The sequence below is a fragment of the Marmota marmota genome, unplaced genomic scaffold (assembly GCF_001458135.2).
Source record: "Marmota marmota marmota unplaced genomic scaffold, marMar, whole genome shotgun sequence".
NCBI classification, from domain to species: Eukaryota; Metazoa; Chordata; class Mammalia; order Rodentia; family Sciuridae; genus Marmota; species Marmota marmota.
Genome location: NW_026000026.1, coordinates 21,058,753 through 21,078,372, shown reverse-complemented (window position 1 = coordinate 21,078,372; position 19,620 = coordinate 21,058,753). Strand labels below are relative to the sequence as shown.

The following is a 19,620-nucleotide window of genomic DNA, read 5'->3' as shown; positions in this document are numbered from 1 at the left end:
TGAATATTGGTATCTGAATCTTTGCTTTTAGTTCATTTGGGCGTATACCTAGGAGTGGAATTGCTGGATTGTATGATAATCCTGTGTTTAATTTTTGGAAGAAACCAAGCTATTTTCCTCAGCAGCTGCATCATTTTACATTCCCACCAAGCAATGCATAGGGATTTCAGTTTCTCCACATTGTCAAACCTTGTTATCTCCTCCACCTATTTCTTAATAGTAACCATGTTAATGGGTGAACAGTAATGTCTTATGGTTTTGATTTGCATTTCCATGACAACCAGTAATGTTGAGCATCTTTGCATGTGCCTGTTGATTTTTGTATATCTTTTTTTCCCAGAAATTGTCCATTTCCGAGAAATTGGCCCATTTTTAAATTGGATTGTGCTGCTGGTGGTAGTGTTGCCTTGTGAAAGTTGTTTATATGTTCTGAATACTAGACCCTTACGAGATATAGGACTTACAGATATATCTCCCATTTCACAGGTTGTCTTTTCATTCTCTTGGGTGAAGGCCTCTCATACACTGTTTTCAATTTTAATGTGAAGTTCACGTTTTTTCTTTTCTTTTCTTTTTTTTTTTCTTTTTTAGTACTGGGGATTGAACCCAGGAACACTCTACCACTGAGCTACATCCTAGCCCTTTTTATTTTTTTGTTTTGAAGTAACAGCCTCCCGAGTTGCTGGTATTGTAGGTGTGCGTCACTGTGCCTGGCTTAATTTTTTCTTTTGTTATGCTTTTGATGTCACATCTAAGAAATCATTGCCATTCAGTGTCATGGAAATTTCCCTGTTTTCTTCCAGTAGTTTGAGTTTTAGCTCTTAAATTTAGATAAAGATTCAGGTAGAGTTAGTTTTTCTATATGGTTCAAGGTTAAGAGTCCAACTTCATTATTTTGCACTTGGGTGTCCAGTTTCCTAGCACCATTTGTTGAAAGATTGTTCTTTCCTTACTCAAAGGAAAGGATCTTTCCTCCCTTCTTTGAAAATCAGTTGAACTTGTAATTGCGATTACAGGCAGGAGGATTGTAAGTTTGAGGTCAGCAGGGCAACTTGGCTAGACCCTGTCTCTAAATCAAAAATATGTGAATATACCATAGTGAATATCACCTTTATGTATATCCATAAGGAACTAATTAAAAATAATTATAAATAAATAGAAGCAATAACAATAGAGTAGAGAAAAGGGAACAGGGGAGGGAGGAGAGGAGGAAGAGTTTGAGAAGTAGTGGGAACTGAATTGGAGCAAATTATAGTCTGTGCTTGTATAATTATGTTGAAATGATCCCTAATATTATGTATACCTAAAATGAACTAATAAATTGTAAATAAAAAATGAAATTCAGGAAACATAGCTCAGTGATAGAGTGCCCCTGGATTCTATCCCCAGTATTGCAAGGAAAAAAGAATAGGGAGGGAGAAAGGAAAGGAAGGAAGGAAGAAAATCAATCAGTTGACCATATGAATGTTTATTTCTGAACTCTCAATCTATTGGTCCAAATGTTTATTCTTATGTCAGTACCATATCATTTTGATTACCATAGTTTTGCAGTAAGTTTTGAAATCATAAAGTGAATTTGTCAACTTTGTTCTTTTTCAAGTTAGGTGAAATTAATTTTAGTAATATAATTTGTTTAGCATAGTTATCATTTCAACATCTAATCAATATAAAATTACTAGTGAGTATTTTTTCATACTAAATGTTTGAAATTGGGCATGTATTTAAACCTAACAGTCATCCCAGTTCAGACTAGCTGTGTGTTCTAAGTCTAGATAGCCATGTGTGGCTCATGGTCACCATATTGGAGAGCTTAGGTTTAGCAGAAAATTGCACCATGGCCCAGATCCCTGAAAATGCAAAGGGCTATGGATTCAGGTGCACTGATGCTGATGTACATTTACCTTTATTGTTGAGATGGGTAGAAGGAAGCCATTTGCGGGTGCTTGGTAGAGAAGAAACAGTACAGTCAAATAGGGGAGGAGGAGGGTGACAAGAAAGACATGTTGGGGGTGCCACTCACCTCAGCCTTGGGGAAGGCTATTCTTGGCAGAGTGTGTTGCTGGGCAGAGGCCCAGGATTTTTAAAGAGCCCAGTGCTCTTAGAGGTCCACAGGCAGCTCAGTTCTTCCAGGTGTTAGGAATGGGGGCACCAGTGAAAGCAAAGGTGAGAGAGGTGGGTTGAGGCTGGACCTGCTGTTACTGGCCACAGCCGCCCCTGTTGTGCATGCCTCCAACATTGCTTGTCTGACTTTTTGGCAGTGGCCTCCTCGTTGGTCTTCATGTGTCCACTTTGCCCCTTCCCTGTGGTCTCCCTCCCCCCATTTAAAAAAAAAAAAAAGTAATTCAGATCATGTCACTTCTCTGCTCAAAATCTGTCAGTGGCTTTACATTTTACTCAGTTAAATCAGAAGCTTGAGGGTCCTACAAGGCCTGCCCCGCCCCTCTCTAGTCTCTGTTGCTTCTACTCTCCCTCCTGAGGGCTCCTCTCTGGCCTTGTTGTCCCATTTCCCTGCCCCAGGCCTCTGCACTTGCTTTTCTTTCTACCTGTAACAGACTCCCTCAGATAACAAGTGGCTCGCTCCCTCACCTCAGATCTCTGCCACTTCATTCTCACTTCTGTTCTTCAGAGAGGGCTTTCCTGTCACTCCATGTAAAATAAAATGATGTCCTGCTTAGATGTTTTCCAAAACTTCCTAGCATATCACATCTCAGTGTATTTGTTTTCTGCCTCCCTCCTGAGCAGGGGTCCCAAGAGAACAGGGATTTGTCTGTTTTGCTCACTCTTTAATGCTTGGTATTCAATCAATATTCATTGGTGAATGACTAGATGGGTAAAGAAATGAATATACAAAACCTGAAACATAGCAGTCCTTTAGGAAATGTACATTGATTTGAGTTTTTTTTTTTTTTTTTTTTCCTGGCCAGGGATAGAATTGAACTCAAGGGCACTTAACCACTGAGCCACATCCCCAGTCCTTTTTATTTTTTATTTTGAGACAGGGTCTCTCACTAAGTTCCTTAGGCCTCACTAAGTTGCTGAGACTGGCTTTGAACTTGTGATCCTCCTGCCTCAGCCTCTGGAGCTGCTGGGTATTTATAGGTCCCGTATGATCCACCTTGCCTGGCTTTTTCTTTCTTTCTATTTTTTTTTTTTTTTTTTGATACTGGATATTGAACACAGGGGCACTTTACTGTGGAGCCACATTCCCAGCCCTTTCTATTTTTTTTTTTTTTTTTTAATTTTGAGACAGGATCTCGTTAAGTTGCTAAGGCTGACCTCAAACTTGGGATCCTCCTGTCTTAGCTCCTCAAGTCACTGGGATTACAGATGTGATTTGAGATTTTTGTTGGAAGTATTTCCCTTTGCATTTACTTATTTATTTTTCTTAACTTTATATTTGGAAAACTATGAAAAAGTTGGAAGAACGGCTCACTGTGAATGATTGGCTTTTTTCTTATTTTAATTTTTATTCTGTAAATGTTTTTATTCTAATTATTCTCTAATTAGATCCAAGAACTGTTAACATTTCACTACAATTGCTTTATATAGTCTTGAATGTATGTGTGTTTATGCAAGCAGGATCATTTAAAAATCAGTAGTAGAGGGAACTGAGGATGTGGCTCAGTGTAGAGCGCTGGCCTGGTGTTCAGAAGGCCCTGGTTTTGATCCCCACCACCATGAACACCGTCCCCCCACCCAGGAAAAAAAAAAAAGTTTTAGAAACATGATGCTTACTTACCCTTTGCATTTAGAAATTGGCTGTAAAGAGTGGTGAGTCAGAGACCTCAAGCAGCAGGTGGCTTGGGCCATGGCCTCCGACCTAGACTTCTCACCTCCTGAGGTGCCTGAGCCTACCTTCCTGGAGAACCTTCTACGGTACGGACTCTTCCTGGGGGCCATCTTCCAGCTCATCTGTGTGTTGGCCATCATCGTACCCATTCCCAAGTCCCATGAGGTGGTAAGTCCTTCCCTGTGAGCCTGAGCTCTTTAGTGCCAGTCTGGGTTCTGAGTACTAACATGGATGTCATCACAACCAAGATCAGTAGACGATCCTGGGCCTTAGTGAACTGGTGTGTCCCTGAATTCCCACCTGCTGGATTGAGCCACATAACTAATACTTGTTCATGCATCTGTTAAGGGGATTTTTATTTAGTGCCTACATGTAAAAGTGATGAAAGATATGATGTCTGCCTTCAAGGTCTTCCTTGTGGGAAAGGCAGATATTTAAAAAAAAATGAATTTGGGGCTGAGGCTGTAGCTCAGTGGAAAAGCGCTTGCCTTGCATCAAGTGTGAGGCACTGAGTTTGATCCTCAGTACCACAGAAAAATAAATAAAGATACTGTGTGTTCATCTACAACTAAAAAATATACATAAAAATATTTTTAAAAAATGAATTTGCACCAGGTGTGGTGGTGCATGTCTATAACCTCAGCAGCTTGGGATGCTGAGACACGAAGATTACAAGTTCAAAGCCAGCCCTGGCAATTTAGCAAGGCCCTAAGCAACTTAGACCCTGTCTCAAATTAAAAAACAAAAAGGGCTGGGGATGTAGCTCAATGGTAAAGTATTCCTGGGTTAAATCTCCAGTACCAAAAGGAATACAGAACATAGTGAATGTGTGTAGTGGGTGGGGGGTGCACTGACATACCTTGAGGTAAGAGCTAGGCTCTTCCCCTTGCTAAGAAAACAGTATTTAAGAAAGGAAATGAATGAGCAGGCTTCTATCAGGTAAAGTGGGGAAGGGGTGAGGGTAATATTCCATGGAGAGGGACCTGCCAAGGAAAGGGACCTGAGGGGTAAAGGAACAGGTTAGTTCAAGGAACTGAATGAAGGTGACTGTCAGAGCACAGAGGAGACATTGTGAGCTGTGCTGCCAAGGCCTGGAGGATTTAAATAAGAGAAGGACACCATCAGAATGATTGGCTTTTTTTGCTGTTTTGATTCTAGTCTGTAAATGTCTTTATTCTAAAACTGTAACACCCTTCTCCACCCACTGTTATTGCCCACCACATTTCCCCTGACATTGATTTGTTGGAGAAAGGAAATCTTTGTCACCTAGGATTTTCACATCCCAGAATTTGGCCAGTTGCCTCTGTGGGGTCCTATAATGTTTCTCTGTTCCCATATGTCCTGCCCACAGGAAGTTCCATCCTGAGGCCTGAGTCCATTCAGATTAGGTTATTTATTGCGAACACCCTATGGCCAGCGCTCTGTACTTGGTGTTGTACATCAATAGGCACTGGGCGTCTGGCTGCCACACATCTATTTATAGGTTCTAGCCAGTTCATTTGTTGTCACCTGATTCTTCTATTATAAAAGCTCTCATCACTCTTTGACCAAGATGACTTTAGTGTCCATTCATGATCATTGCTTAGGTCCATTATTTCCCTCTGCGTTTATTAGCTAGAATTCTTTAGTGAGGACCTTTTCCTTATCACCTATGTGGATATTCTGAAATTTTTCTCATACTGAAAAGCAGTATAAATGCTTGGTCCTTTCCCTTTAGAGTAGTGATTTTTAGCTCAATCATCTTCCAGTGTAGACCAATAATTTCAAACTTTCTTTTTTTTTTTTTTTTGTGGTGCTGGGGATTGAACCTAGGGGTGCCAAACCACTGAGTTACTGCCCCAATCCTTTTTCTTTTTTCCTTCTGGTATTGGGGAATTGAACCCAGTGGGTGCTGAATCATATCCCCAGCTCTTTTTTTTATTATTATTATTTTGAGACGCGGTCTCACAAAGTTGCTAAGGACCTCACTAAATTGCTGGGGCTGGCCTCACACTTGCAATCCTCCTGCCTCAGCCTTTGGAGCTGTTGGGATTACAGGCGTGCACCATGACTCCTGGACTTTTTATTTTTTATTTTGAGACAAGATCTCACTAAGTTGCTGAATCTGGCCTCAAATTTGTAATCCTCTTAACCTCAAGCTGAGAATACAATGTGCCTCTGCATCCAGCTTAAATAATTTTTTAAGAAAAAGAGTTGTGAATTCATATTGGTAGTTTCAATTCATGTTTAAGATCATAGTTTTTTTTTTTTAATATGATCTTATACTAGTATCTTGTATCCTTTTTTTTTGTTGTAGTTGAACACAATATCTTCATTTACTAATTTATTTTTTATGTGGTGCTGAGGATTGAACTCAGGGTCCTGCATGTGCGAGGTGAGCGCTCTACTGCTGAGCCACAACCCCAGCCCCTGGTATCTTGTATCTTTTAGTCTTATGCTGGAATCTGGTTTCCTGGTAACATTAACAAAATGACTTATGTGCTGTATTAGGGTTCCCAAGAGCACTCCAGGCTCAGTGGTTCACTAGGAGGACTCACAACTCTGATTTACCACAGTTGAAAGGATACAAAGCAAAATCAGCCAGGGGAAAATGTACATGCAGTGAGGACTGGAGAAAAATAGGCATAAGAGTGCTGTCCCTTGGAGTCACACAGAATGTGACAAATCATATGAAGTGTTATCTAGCAGGGGAGCTCATTATGGACTGTGCCCAGGTTCTTATTGTGGGCTGATCACATAAACACTGTGTACCTACCCTGAATCCAAATCCCAGACTTCTAGAAAGAAGGCAGGTGTTCAACATAAACCATATCATTTGCTCAAATGGCTTAATCATAGTGAGCCACTCTTATCAGTTCTGGGAATTGTGGGAACCATCCAAATTCATGTTCCTAGATGCCAGTCAAGGGTCACCCTTGCAAGGAGAACTTTCTAAGGAAAGCAGGTTTTTTGTTTTTTTTTTTTTAATATTAACTCTATTTTGCATACTTACAACATACTGATTATAGTTTTAATTTTTTTTCACTGCTAACAGTAAGATGGTTGGGGATGTGGCTCAAGTGGTAGCGTACTCTCCTGGCATGTGCAGGGCACTGGGTTCAATCCTCAATACCACATAAAGATACTGTGTCTACCTAAAACTAACTAACTAAATAAATAAATATTTAAAAAAAAAAAAAAAGACTGAGAATGAAATTTAAAGTTTCTTTTTTTTTTTTTAAAGAGAGAGGGAGAGAGAGAGAGAGAGAGAATTTCAATATTTATTTTTTTTTAGTTTTTGGCGGACACAACATCTTTGTTTGTATGTGGTGCTGAGGATAGAACCCGGGCCGCACGCATGCCAGGCGAGCGTGCTACCGCTTGAGCCACATCCCCAGCCCGAAATTTAAAGTTTCTTTGTGGTTCTTTTTGGCCTTAGAATATGTCCCCGAGGGAGGGGGTGCTATACAATATTGTGTTTAGTAATGTTTTCTTTGTATGGTGGGGGCTGGGGTATAGCTGAGTGGTAGAGTGCTTGCTTAGCTAGCACCATGTGTGAGACCCTGGGCTCTATTTGCTAGAATTACAAAAAAAAAAAGAAAAAAAGAAGAAGTCTTCTCTGTGTAGGTATATTCTCCATAATGTCATACAGTAAGGTTAGTTTGCTTCGTTGTTTTTAATTTCCAGGGATTTTTTTTTTCCTTTTTTATTTATTTTCTTTTAAAATTATATAAGACATTTATATACATTACCAGAAGTCAAATTATATAATAAGATTTATTCACAGAAGTTTCTTTTAATCTCATTATCCTCCACCCTATTCCCTTCTCCCCCTGTAGGGAACCAGTTTTATTACTGTGATATGTCTTTATTATTTTGATGTATTGGTTTTCTCTTAATACAAATAAATGCATATATATGTGTGTGTTGTATATATACATGTGTATTCATATTCCCTTCTTTGATTTATGAAAGATAGCCTACCCTTAAACATAGTTTTATTCCTTCCTTTTTTAATTTAACAATATATAATATATTCTGGAGACCCATTAATTTAAAAGATGGCTATATCCTGGAGATCCTGCTTATGCGGCGGGAAGGATGAAGAGGATTGCAGATGCGTGGGGAGCCCTGGTGAAGGAGCAGGCGTGGGATGGAGTGGGGATTGAACCCAGTTGCTCACACATGCCAGGCAAGCACTTGACCACCCAGCCACATCCAAGCCTTTTCTGTTTTTTTCTTTGAGGCAGGGTTTCTCTGAGTTGCCCAGAGTAGCCTTGAACTTGAGATCCTCCTGCCTCAGCCTCCTCCTGCCTCAGTACTTGGGATTACAGGTGTGCACCACGGTGCTTGGCCTGAGTCTGTTTTAAACAGGTGCCTGTAACACGTCCAGGTGCTTTTGTCCACTAAGCAAGTGGATTTCCACATGTATAGCAGAAGGCGGTAGCTCTGGATAGAGTGTTGACCAGCTTCAGGGAGTTGATGAGATGTCAGGGAAGCCATGAGAAGGGATGAGGTCTCCGCAGGAGAAAAGAGGGCCCAGGACAGAACCTGGGAGTTTCAGCATGCAGGGAACGAGCAGGGGTAAGGAGAGCCATGGGGAGGGAAAGACGCTGGTGGGGGTGGACAGGCTCACGACCTCTGGTGGTTCTGTCTGCTTCTTACTCTGGTTTTCTAAGGAGGTCACCATGGAGTTTTTCACCCTCAACTATATCACACTTTAAAAACAGTCCCTGTGCTCTTGGGCTCTGTCCTCACAGACTTGGCATGCTATTGGGTATTATAAATAACAAACATTTTTATTGTCACTGGCTGCTGATGAAGCCTTCTGGAGTCCCAGGGGAGGGAGGTGCTGACTGTTCTGGTTTTATAGGCAGAGATGTAGTCAGAGGTGTGGCCATCTGAGAGGTGGGAAGCTACTCACCTCCTGTGACTAGTGTGACTAGGAACCCTTCAAGGTGAGTGGCAGAGGTCTGGGTCAATCCAGCCAACTGGCAGAAAAGGGGACCCTTTCCTATTCTCTTTGAGGCAGAGAGTTGAAAAAGGCTCAAAAATATGCCCCCATCTCCCCACCCCCACCATTGAGAGGTTAATCGGGGACAAGGCCTCATCTTTTAGAATATAAATATAGTACAGCACATCTTGGTTTTGTTTATCTTGTAGTTTAGGGGAGTGATGCTCACACAAAGGAACTGCCTTTGTAACTAAAGCTTAGTGTTTTAACTTTTTTTTTTTCTTGAGCTTTTCAATGGATTAGTAGCAAAAAAAAAAAAGTATAATTAATCCAACTTTTTATTGCACTAAGGCAACAAAAATGGCCCTGATTACACAGGGATTCTCCTGCCACTTTTCTTCTGTGTCCCGTAAGGAAGGCTTCTCTTGCTTCCCAAACTCCTAAGTGCATGGAAAGAAGAAGCACAGAATTTTGCGTATAAACAGGATTAGGAGAGGTCAGGTGCTGGCACTGTGCTGCTTGGAGGTTGTGTCTACAGCTAACTGGAATTTGATGTGGAGGAGAAAAGAGGAGGCTTTAACTTGGGGCCAGGAGATTTTCAGGAGAGAGGGAACCCCTGGAATTGAAGGCAGCTCTGAGGGATTCCTGGTAGTCCCAGGGCAGTAGGGAGGTACCTGGAAGTGGAGAATGGCAGGAGGCGGGAGAGGGGGCAGAAGTGTGGGGGGAGAACCCAGAGAACAATCTTATTCCCCCCCCTTTTTTTTAATGAGGTAACTTTTTTTTTCCATAGCTTTATCTTACTCATTTATTTTTATGTGGTGTTGAGGATCGAACCCAGGACCTCACACGGCTAGGCAAGCGCTCTACCACTGTACCACTGAGCCACAGCCCCAGCTCTCTCTATCCCTTTTGCTTAGGGCAAAATCATCCCTCTTGCTAGGCCTATAGAAAGAAGGTTTATTAGTAGCTTTTTGGGTCAGAAGATAATATTTTTGGCTCCAGATGATGGGAAAGCCTTTGAAAAGCAAAAGAATGTCTTTCCTGTTGTTCCAGTAAGCCGATTTTTTTTTTTTTTTTTTTTGCAACTAGTTTATGACTTCAGTATTTCAGTACTTAGCAGATTATTTGAAAGCTCTTTTGGGGGTAATCAGGGAAGGAAGAAAGAAATACACACAAATGTTTCCCACCCCACCCCCTTCTTTTCATAGTATGAGAAAGGAACCAATCCTCAGTCTTTACGATTCTAAGCCAAATTAGGTTTCCTTATTGACACCTCATTAAACTAAGACCTGAGAAAACAAACATTTGTTTGAGCCTGATTGAGACCTGGGCCACACTTAATCCGAACTTTTCTTCTTTGAAGGCCAGATTCTGAAATACAAGATCCTTATGTTCTTTCTGGTTAGTTATTGGTTGTATCTTGACTGGTGGTGAAAAGGGTTCTGAGGCTGCTTCAAGGCTCTGGAGGAAAGAAATTGTTCAGTGATATTTGCCATGAACAGGAGCCAGGGAGTGATCCTTCAGATTGCCCATCTTTGCGCTGGACCATGGTTCTGCACCTGGCTGCACATGAGAACCATCTGGGGAATTTTCAAAGGCCTGGATTGCACCCATAGAGATTCCGATCTAGATATTCTTCAGAGTCTCAGATTAGTGTTTTCTTATGACGCCTAAGTGATTCTAATAAGCAGCCACTGGTTTAGTCCTTAAATGATTTCCCTAAAGCACAAACCAATTTTAGGAGAGTACAAGATGGCCAGTTCTAGGTGTGTTAAGTTTGAAATAATGGCAAGCTACTCCCAGATGGGAGTAGCTAGTGGGAAGGGAGAGCTAGTGGGAAGTTGGGGTTTGAGACCCGGGGACTATTTCATTCACATGGCATTCTTACTTGAAACCTAAGAGTGACTTGTATCTCCTGGATACTCAGTATACTGAGGCAAGAGGATCACAAGTTCGAGGCCAGCCTGGGCAACTTGGGGAGACCTTGTCTCAAAATATAAAAAGAGGCTGTGACTGTAGCTCAGTGGTAGAGTCCCCTGGGTTCAATCCCCTGTTCCCCTGCAACCCCCCAGAAAGGTTAAGGAAACTCCTGAACTTAGGTCACGCCCAACCAACTTGAGGTAGTTTCCATGCGCTATAGACGTACTAAGAAGAGAAGGTGCTGTCCCAGAACCCAAGAGCAGGGATGCAGCAGGGCACCTGGGAGGGGGTGGGGACCTGGGACTCCATCGCTGCTGTCTGCAAGCCCTCTGCCTGCTCTCCCCAACCCTTTCCTCTTTAACTTCTCTCACGGGGCCTGCTTCTTCTGCTCGCTGTCCTGTGGTGAGATGAAACAACCATGACAGCTTCCAGGGTTTACATCTTTCAGCTGCAGCATCTCATAGAGAGGCTACCTTCCTGCCTGGTCCCAGTTCCCAAATTCTCAGGGAACAAATTGTGTGGCTGACCCAGCTTGGGGCAGCTGTGGCCCTATGGAGAGTAGAAAAGGCCCATTCCCACAGGAGCTGGGACCCTGAGCAGACAAATCTGAGGTCTCCATCCCTCTCGCATCTCAGGAGACAGGGCAGTGGTTGGGAACAGGAGATTGTGGCCTCTCCCCAACCCACTGGGTGACCTAAGGAGAGCATACCAAATGCCCAGAGACAATGGAGGAAGGCTGGTCCAGATGGACAACCCTGCCATGTTCAGGCTGCTCTCCTTAGAGTGGGGTTTGAATAGAACAAAGTTCTTTTTTTTTTTAGAGAGAGAGAGAGAATTTTTTTTTTTAATATTTATTTTTTAGTTCTTGGCGGACACAACATCTTTGTTTGTATGTGGTACTGAGGATTGAACCCTGGCCGCACGCATGCCAGGCGAACGCGCTACCACTTGAGCCATATCCCCAGCCCTAGAACAAAGTTCTTAATGGGGAGTTCTGGATGTTCTCCTGAAGCGGGTTGTGTCCCTCAATAAGCTCTAGGAGCCTGGGAGTTTCCTGAAATAGTGGGCAAAAAGGTGAGCTTTAAAAATCTCAGACATCTGGGGTTGGTGTTGTGGCTCAGCAGTACCGTGCTTGCCTAGCATGCGTGAGGCGTTGGGTTCAATTCTCAGCATCACATACAAATAAGTGAAAATAAAAGTCCATCAACAATTTAAAAAAATATTTTTTTAAAAAAAAGCTCAGGCATGTTTTCTGAGGAGACTGTCTACAGCTTTTTTCTCAGTGGCATGCAATAGTTTAAGGAGCTGGGAGCCCAATTCTAGGTGTTTGAGGAGTGGATAATAAGGAAGTAAAAGGAAGGAAGTAAAGGTGGGTAGTCTGCCTCCCTCCCTTCCCAGAGTCCTGCCCACTCACTTCCCAGGTTGGCTCAGTTTCTACACAGAATGTTGATCCAGTCACCCCTAAGCAAGCTATTGCCTTTTAGTTCAGCAGTTCACGTAGCAGATATTAATAATTAATTAATTATTAATGCATCTAGTAATTAATCATAAACTCCTCGTAGTTTAAATGTTGACTGATACAATCTCTTCACATGGTTGTGTCACATCCCAGCCAGCTGCCAGCTCCTGGAAAGCGGATCCCTTCACCGTGCTCTGCCTTCATGGTTGATTCCCTTTGCCGTTGGAAGGGCAGAGACTCAGCTCCAGCAGCTTCCCTAAACAGAGATGAGATTGGCTCTCGGAAAGGGGATGTCAAGGCACAGTGGGCTTGGGCTCAGGGAGGCTTCAGGGTTTTGTCTCCGCCTCCTGGCTTTACTGGGAGTGTGGCTTCCTCTTAGGTCCTTGCAGTGTATTAGGAAAGATAGTTGCAGCAGCCCATTAGCATCCTTGTCACTCAGGATTTACAGGTGAGAGAAGCCATTTCTCTCTTATGCTCTCTTTCTAAACCTCATGGATGGGCTCTGCTTCGCCACATGCTCTTACCTTGCCCCATAGGTAGGAAGGAATGGCTTCCATCTTTAGCCAGGCCACATTTAGCTGCTCACTCCAATGTCCACAGTGATTGAGAGTCTCCAGAACCCCATGGGATGGGGAAAGGTCAGGGCCTCCATAGAAAGGGGATGCTGGACAGACAAGCACAAGAGATGCCCAGCGACATGATCTGGTAGAGAAGAACTCAGAATGGATGTGAGAGTGGTGACTTCCAATATGATGTCCTCACAGAGACTTTACTATCCGAAAGCCCTTCAGCATTTGGAACCCTAAAAATATGGACCCTTCCTTGGGTGCAGTGGGATGGAGCCTAGAATGCCAGAACCCTGTTGGAAAATTTTGCATGAGAGTCTTGATTTTAAACTCAGCCTCTGGTTGGCAGTGACGGGTGTCATAAATAAATAATGAACTTGGGTGAGCAGGTCCCCGTTCTCAACACCCTAGGATATAGGCTTATAGAACCAGCTTTGAGGTTCTGCTTTTTTTTAAAAGCTTTAGAGGAGTTCACAGGTGACGTGAGAGGCAAGGTGTTTTTTACTTAATGACCTGTTCCTGCGGGACTGCTGTGTGGTGGGCAGGGTGAGGCAGCCATGGTCTGGAGATGTGTACCAACTCATGGGAGAGGTGGCTGGACACACGGAAAGCCACAGGCCAGCTAGTGGGAAGGGCTGTGGAGTCTTGCTGAACTGTGTCTGGAATGAGCTCTCGGGGCTGTTCTTTCTAATCACAGTTCCACTCGCCTGCCAAGTGCATCCTGGACTCTGTGTCTTCGTTTGTGCATTTGAGCCCACGTGGGTGCCTTCCCCCATTCCGTTTCAGTTGGGCCTGTCTTCTTCCCAAGGCCAGTGCTAGCTCTATCTTTGCAAGGCCTTCTCAGCCCTTCTCCTGCCCAGGACCTCAGGCAAGAGAGGCACATTGGGCTGGGCAGGAGCTTCAGTGATGGTCAGACAGCTCTGAGTGAGTGCTGGCTCCTTCTTAGTCTAGCTGAGCCTCAGATCCTGAACCACGAAGAGAGGACCAGAGATCTTGGAGGAAAAGTGAGATAAGGTCATGATGGTGCCAAGTATAGGCTGGTGGTTTTCTTTCCCCTGACAATTTTCAAGAAAAGAATGGTTTCAGTCTGTGTAGAATGACGTTTTGTCCTGATTCGCAGGACTAAATCCATGTTGGACTGTAGTGTGGAAATCATAAGATTCCATGCACCATCCCTGCTGGAAGGGATTTGATGCATTGTGGCACAGATTCGATTATTTGAACCTGATGAATAGGAGCAATTTTCTGGCCTGGTAAGCGGCTGTAGTGCTACTTATTTATCGCTGGGGCACGAGTCCACAGAAGATGCCTCTGCAGACCCAGGAGCCACCTGGCAGCAGGGATTTTCTCTTCCCCTCCATAGTGTGATTGCTAAGGAAACTTCACTCTGGCTTTGGGGGAGCTACGGGGCTTCCCACCTTTAAAGGTGAAGGCCGTGGGGTGCACGGTCTGCTGTCTGCCTGGCTTGTGCCAGCAGCATTTTCTGGGAGAAATTAAAAGCCAGCCATTCATTCAGTTATTCCTGCCAGCTGAGAAGTGGCGCTATAGGCTCGGTGTGGCTGGGATCCAAGGACCCAAGTCATGTGTGTAATAGCCATCTTTGCTTCCCCACAGCGTGCAGGGGATGGTGGCTGTGCCACATTGGGCCATTTACCCAGTTTCAGTGGGCCTCAGTTTCTTGCATGTAAATGTGACTCAGTGGCTGGTCATCAGGTTGATCGAGAGGCTCAGTGAACTGACACCTATGAGGCACTTGCTGGCGCACTTCCACCCAGTGTGTGTACCACCACCCGTGGGGCCTGGCACAGTACCTGCATATGCTAGATGCAAATAGACGGTGATGAATGCTGAGCACCTATGCAGTGGATGAGGGCAAAAGTGTCTGGGAGCTACTGGTTGGCCAGGCACCCAGAGTGACCAAATGTGTGGCCCAACAGGGCGTGCCTAGAGTCAAGGCTGAGGCTGAAGCAGAATGACCTTGAAGGCCAGGCTGAGACTTTTTTTTTTTTTTTTTTTTTTTAATATATCTCATATAAAGAGGGAGCAAGCAATGTTTTAAAAGCAGAAAACAGACATGATCTGGATTGTTGTAATTGTTTTAGGAAAACAGACTCTGAAAGTAATGTGGAGGCTGATGAGCATGGAGAGATTTGAGAGAAGGGAGGAAGAACTGTGGGTGGCTGATAGAATGAGAGGTGGGCAGGAGACCATGAGATCTTAACTGGGGCAGTAGAGTCCATCTGGGGGAACCAGTATACGCTAGAGCCCCTTGAAAAGTGGAATGAAGGGGTTGGATTGTGGCTCAGCGGTAGAGCGCTTGCCTAGCACATGTGAGGCTCTGGGTTCAATCCTCAGCACCACATAAAAATAAAATAAAGATATTGTGTCCAACTACAACTAAAAAATAAATATTAAAAAAGAGTAATGTTAAAAAAAGTGGAATGAATAGAATTGGGGGCAGATTGGGTAGGGGGGCACAGGGGAGCATGAGAACCTATAAATATTTGGATAATGGTGTGGTTTCTTGCTTGGGTGACTGGGTGAGCAATGAGGAGAGAACCTGAGAGGAGAGGAGAGGAGGAGGGCTGGAAGGAGGAGGAGACAGATCATGCATTCAGATGACTCGGGGACTGTCATGTGTACGCACGCCCACAGAGACCTGCTTTCAGCTGTGAAAAATAAAGCATGACTCTGAGCCTGATCCCACTCTCCTGACTCCTGTAGGAACTCTTGTCACAAACAAGGGAACTCTGAGTGACCCTTCAACAGATAGCATCTAGACCAGGCCATTCTTGTCATTCCAGAGTCACCTTGTGGTTCCAGGGCTGCCAAATAGAGAAAATAGATTTCATAGTTAGCCAGATCCCAGGTTTCCGTAGCCCCAAGTTCCCAGGAAACCCTGAGATTCCCCAGGCTGTACTGTATGAGCATAAGAAATTAAGTTCAAGTCCTGGCCCTGCTCACACATGTCACATGACCTCTCCGTGTCTGTTACTTTATTTATAAAATAGATTCATTTTAGGACTTTATGAAGCTAAAATGTGTCCAGACCATATAACATGGCCTAGCATAATGTGAATGATAACTACTAGCCAATGCTGTGGTGGTTGTGTTGTTTTTATTGGTGGGCAATGCCTTGCCTTGCTGTAAGGTATGTAGATTGGATTTTAAGACTGCATTGTGTCCTCTGTGCTCATAGAAAAAGTGAGGTCTGGTCTTAAATGTTGTAGTTTCAGAGTGATATACAAGATTGACGTTCCCATGGTCCTGGGAAACCTTGTCTGTTTTATTTCATTCACTCATTCAGCAACAGCTAAAGCTGTCCCGAAGAGCTCAGGGGCTAATAGAGAACGGCATGAAAACATGTAACTGTGGTAAAATGATAGTGGCATTATAAGGTTCCTAAGTACCTGAGTGCCTATAACCCCAGCTACTTGGAGGCTGAGGTTCGAGACCAGCCTCAGCAACTTAGACCCTGTCTCATAAAGTATAAAAGTTTGGGGTATAGTTCAGTGATAGAGTGTCCCTGGGTTCAACCCCCCAGTACCAAAAAAAGAAAAAAAGGTTCCTAGGTACCTGGGGTAGGGGTGGAGGAGGGGATGCTTCAGCTGGAGGAGATTTTTCCTTGGGCAGGGCCAAACCGGTGGGGTTTACTGAGTGACCAAGGAAGAAAGAGTGCTTCTTTTGATCAAGATCATCAGGGAAAGCCCTGGGACCTGATCAGAATGGGGAGTGGAGAAGGGCCCAGATGAGGCTGGAAAGGTGACCTTAGATGCCGTCTCAGGTGTGGGACATGAGATTGTGGATGATAGAGAGTTGCTAGGAGATGCAAGATGGCGGGAGCTTTAGGAGATCTGTGCTTTAGGAGAGTTCCCTTGGCGGGTCAAGGAATGGGATAGACACAACAGGCAGATTGATTAGCAATGGGCAGAACTGGGTAGGGATTTGGATGCCAAAGACAATGGTAGAGTCAAGAGAAAGAGGTTAAATCAATAGGCCTTGGTGACCCATTGGACAGTCAGGAACAGGTCAAGGGTGGGGTCCCTGGGACTTCGGTTGCCCTATCTACTGGAAGAGGGTGGACTGCTGGAGAAGAGGGTGCTAAGGTTAGCACAGTTGAGTTGGAGAAACATGGAAGATCCCCGTCCCTGTTGTTTGACAGACAGCTGGGTCAGGGGAAAGGTCTGGGAGGTGCCAGTAGAGGTGAGGTACCAAAGGAGAGGGTCTATGGCATGAGGAAGCACTGGGGGAGGCAACTGAATGTCAGTCTTTGGATTCAGGACTGAACCCCACTGGATGAAACCCAAGGAGCCACCCAGCTTTGAGCTCAGATTTTGGGGCTCCATCCTGGAGGTCTGGGCCTCAGCAAGTTGCCTGTGTGTAGAGCACTCATCCATCCGGGGTGCTCAGGGACTGACTGCTGTCCGCTGGCTGCAGAGGGACTGCCCTGGGCATGGTTCCAGCTCCCAGGGCCCCCAGGTGCATTGTGCTCTCTTGGGTTGCCTTAAACACGAGCCTTGGGCTGAGGTTGTGGCTCAGTGGTAGAGTGCTCGCCTAGCATGCATAAGGCACTAGGTTTGATCCTCAGCACCACATAAAAACAAAACAATGTGTCCACTAAAACTAAAGATACATAAATAAACAAATATTAAAAAAATAAAATAAAATAACAAAAAAGACCCATGAGCCTTCCCCCTGGGCGCAGGGGCGCTCAGAGCAGCAATTGTCAGACTGGCTTCCCTGAGGTTTAGTTTCGTGTTTTCTATTGGGCTAATCTTTTTTATTTTTTTGGTCAAGTTACATAAACAGTATCAACATGGGGTACCTTTGACATCAGACATCATTTTGAGTTTTGGTGGGTGTTGAGAGCCACAGCCGAAGGGGCCCCAGCAAACTTCCAGCTGCCGGCTGATGATTGGCTCACAGCGGCCCCAGCAACATCTAGCTGATTGGCTCCTCTGCGGTGATGCTCATTGGGCTGTTTCCCTGCCCTTTCAGACCACGGAGCTGCTCATTGGGGGGCTTTTTTGGCTCCGCCCACGTGACCCAGCCAATCGGCCTCAAGAGCAGGAGGATTGTGGGAGGGGGAGAGAAGCTTGTGTGGGAGAGAGAGGCTTGTGGAAAGCCGGTGGTGGCAGTTGAGGCTCTGAGGGTTTTTCCTGAGAGGCTGTTTTGTTTGGCGTGTGTGGTTCTAAAAATAAAGTTCGTTTCTTTTGACAAGTGGCTCCTGATTGTGCCCAGCCAGACTGCGGCAGGTGGGAGGAGGCCTAGCAGGCCAGGGGAGGGGCAGCCCTCCTGCTACCTTGGGAAGATGAGGTCTTGGGTGCCTAGACCTGGAGGGCTCTCATATCTGGTGTCTTTGTCTGTCTGGCTGGAGAGGACCATGGCTGATAAGGGAGTAGATAGGCGTCTGGGCTGGACCTTTGTCAGGGACCACCTCCAGCTGTGGCCCCTCCTTTTGGACAGGGCTGGGCCCCAGGGGACCTGAGTGAGTAGGGAAAGTCAGAGAGCAAAGCAAGCTGAATGCTGGGGGTTGGCAAATGAAACACAGAGGGAGATTTTTGTCTTTGAGAAGAAGCACGCTACTTCCTAGTAGTCTTGGTCTGCTTTTCATTTTTCTATTTTAAATAAGGATCATGGGAGTTGGTCTGGGCGCGTGCACCAATAATCATGGTGACTTAGGAGGTGGTTGAGGCAGGCGACTTTCAAGTTCAGGGCTGGCCTGGGCAAGACTATGTCTCAAAAAAAAAAAAAAAAAGTGGATAAAGATTAGGAGTACTACAAAACACTAAAACATTTCCTTCTCATGGGCTGGAGGCAACAGGGTGGTGGGGTGGTGGGGTGTGTACACCTGAGTTAAGGGGCAGCCTCTCATGAGCCATTGCCACCACAGGGGACTTCAGGGCCAGGATGACCACTATGTCAAGGGTTTTGTTTTGTTTTGTTAATTTTTCTTTTAGTTTTTGATGGACCTTTATTTTACTCATATTATGTATATGTGGTACTGAGAACTGAACCCAGTGCCTCACACATGTAAGGCAGTGTGCTCCACCACTGAGCCACAACCCCAGCCCTATGTCAAGTTTTTAAGAGAATCTGGGAGTTGGGCCTAATGTTGCACTGTAATCCCAGAAACTCGGGAGACTGAGGCAGGAGGATGACAAATTCAAGGCTAGCCTGGACAATTTAAGCAAGACTCTGTCTGAAAAATTAAAAAATAAAAAGAGCTGGTAGAGCTTAATTAAAAAAATTAAAAAGCTCAGTGATAGAGCACCCATGTTCAACCCCCATACCCCCCCCCCAAAAAAAACCACACACACACAAAAAAAAAAAAGAGAGAGAGAGAAACTGGGAGTCCTGACTTAATGAGAAGTCTCTCAATTGGCTTGAATTTTTTTAAAATAAACACTGTAGGCCAAGTGAAGTTTCCCTGTGGGCCGGACAAAGCCTGTGAGCTATAGTTAGTGTTCCCAAGTTAGTCTAGCTTTCTAATGTCCTTTCTGGCCACACCACACTGTGCATTATCACCCAGCAGAGGAGAGGAACACTAGATAGAAACAAGCTAAATCGGTTCCAGATTTTCTCTGTCATAAGCCTGAGTGGCCTAGGGCAGACCTGTCTCTTCCTGGTGCCCACCTTTATCAGCACAGTGAAGGCCAAGTTGGCCTCTGTGGTTTTGAACCCTTTTTTATTTTTCTTTTCAACAGCAGAAGCTTTGTTTTAACTAAATCTTATCACAATGTATGAAATAGATAAAACAGAGCTGCCCCAGTGGCAGGGAGGCTGCAATCAGGCCTGAGGCTGCCTCTGGCCTCCCCCACAGCGGCACCACAAAACAGTGTGGTGACTGCCCACCAGCTGGCTGCTCTCTCCCCACAGCCCTGACATTCTGTGGTTTGCATGGGAGGAAAAGAACAGCAGCCAGAAGGAGAGCTAGCCACGGTCTGCTGCG

The 19,620-nt window shown here is 44.7% G+C and overlaps 1 protein-coding gene and 1 long non-coding RNA gene across 5 annotated transcripts in view; both read left to right on the top strand.

The window, feature by feature from the left end:
* Manbal (mannosidase beta like) overlaps window positions 1-19,620 on the top strand; it is a 28,957-nt gene that overhangs the window by 8,091 nt on the left and 1,246 nt on the right. For all 4 annotated transcript variants that reach the window (XM_015480871.2, XM_015480887.2, XM_048810966.1 and 1 more), the window contains one exon: window positions 3,753-3,958. In XM_015480871.2, the coding sequence (XP_015336357.1) occupies window positions 3,809-3,958 (150 nt within the window). In that variant the 5' untranslated portion in view covers window positions 3,753-3,808. The remainder of the gene's footprint in view (window positions 1-3,752; window positions 3,959-19,620) is intronic.
* LOC125618999 lies at window positions 7,057-18,440 on the top strand. Its single transcript, XR_007350464.1, has 2 exons — window positions 7,057-17,523; window positions 17,924-18,440. It is a non-coding gene; the product is annotated as an uncharacterized LOC125618999 (long non-coding RNA).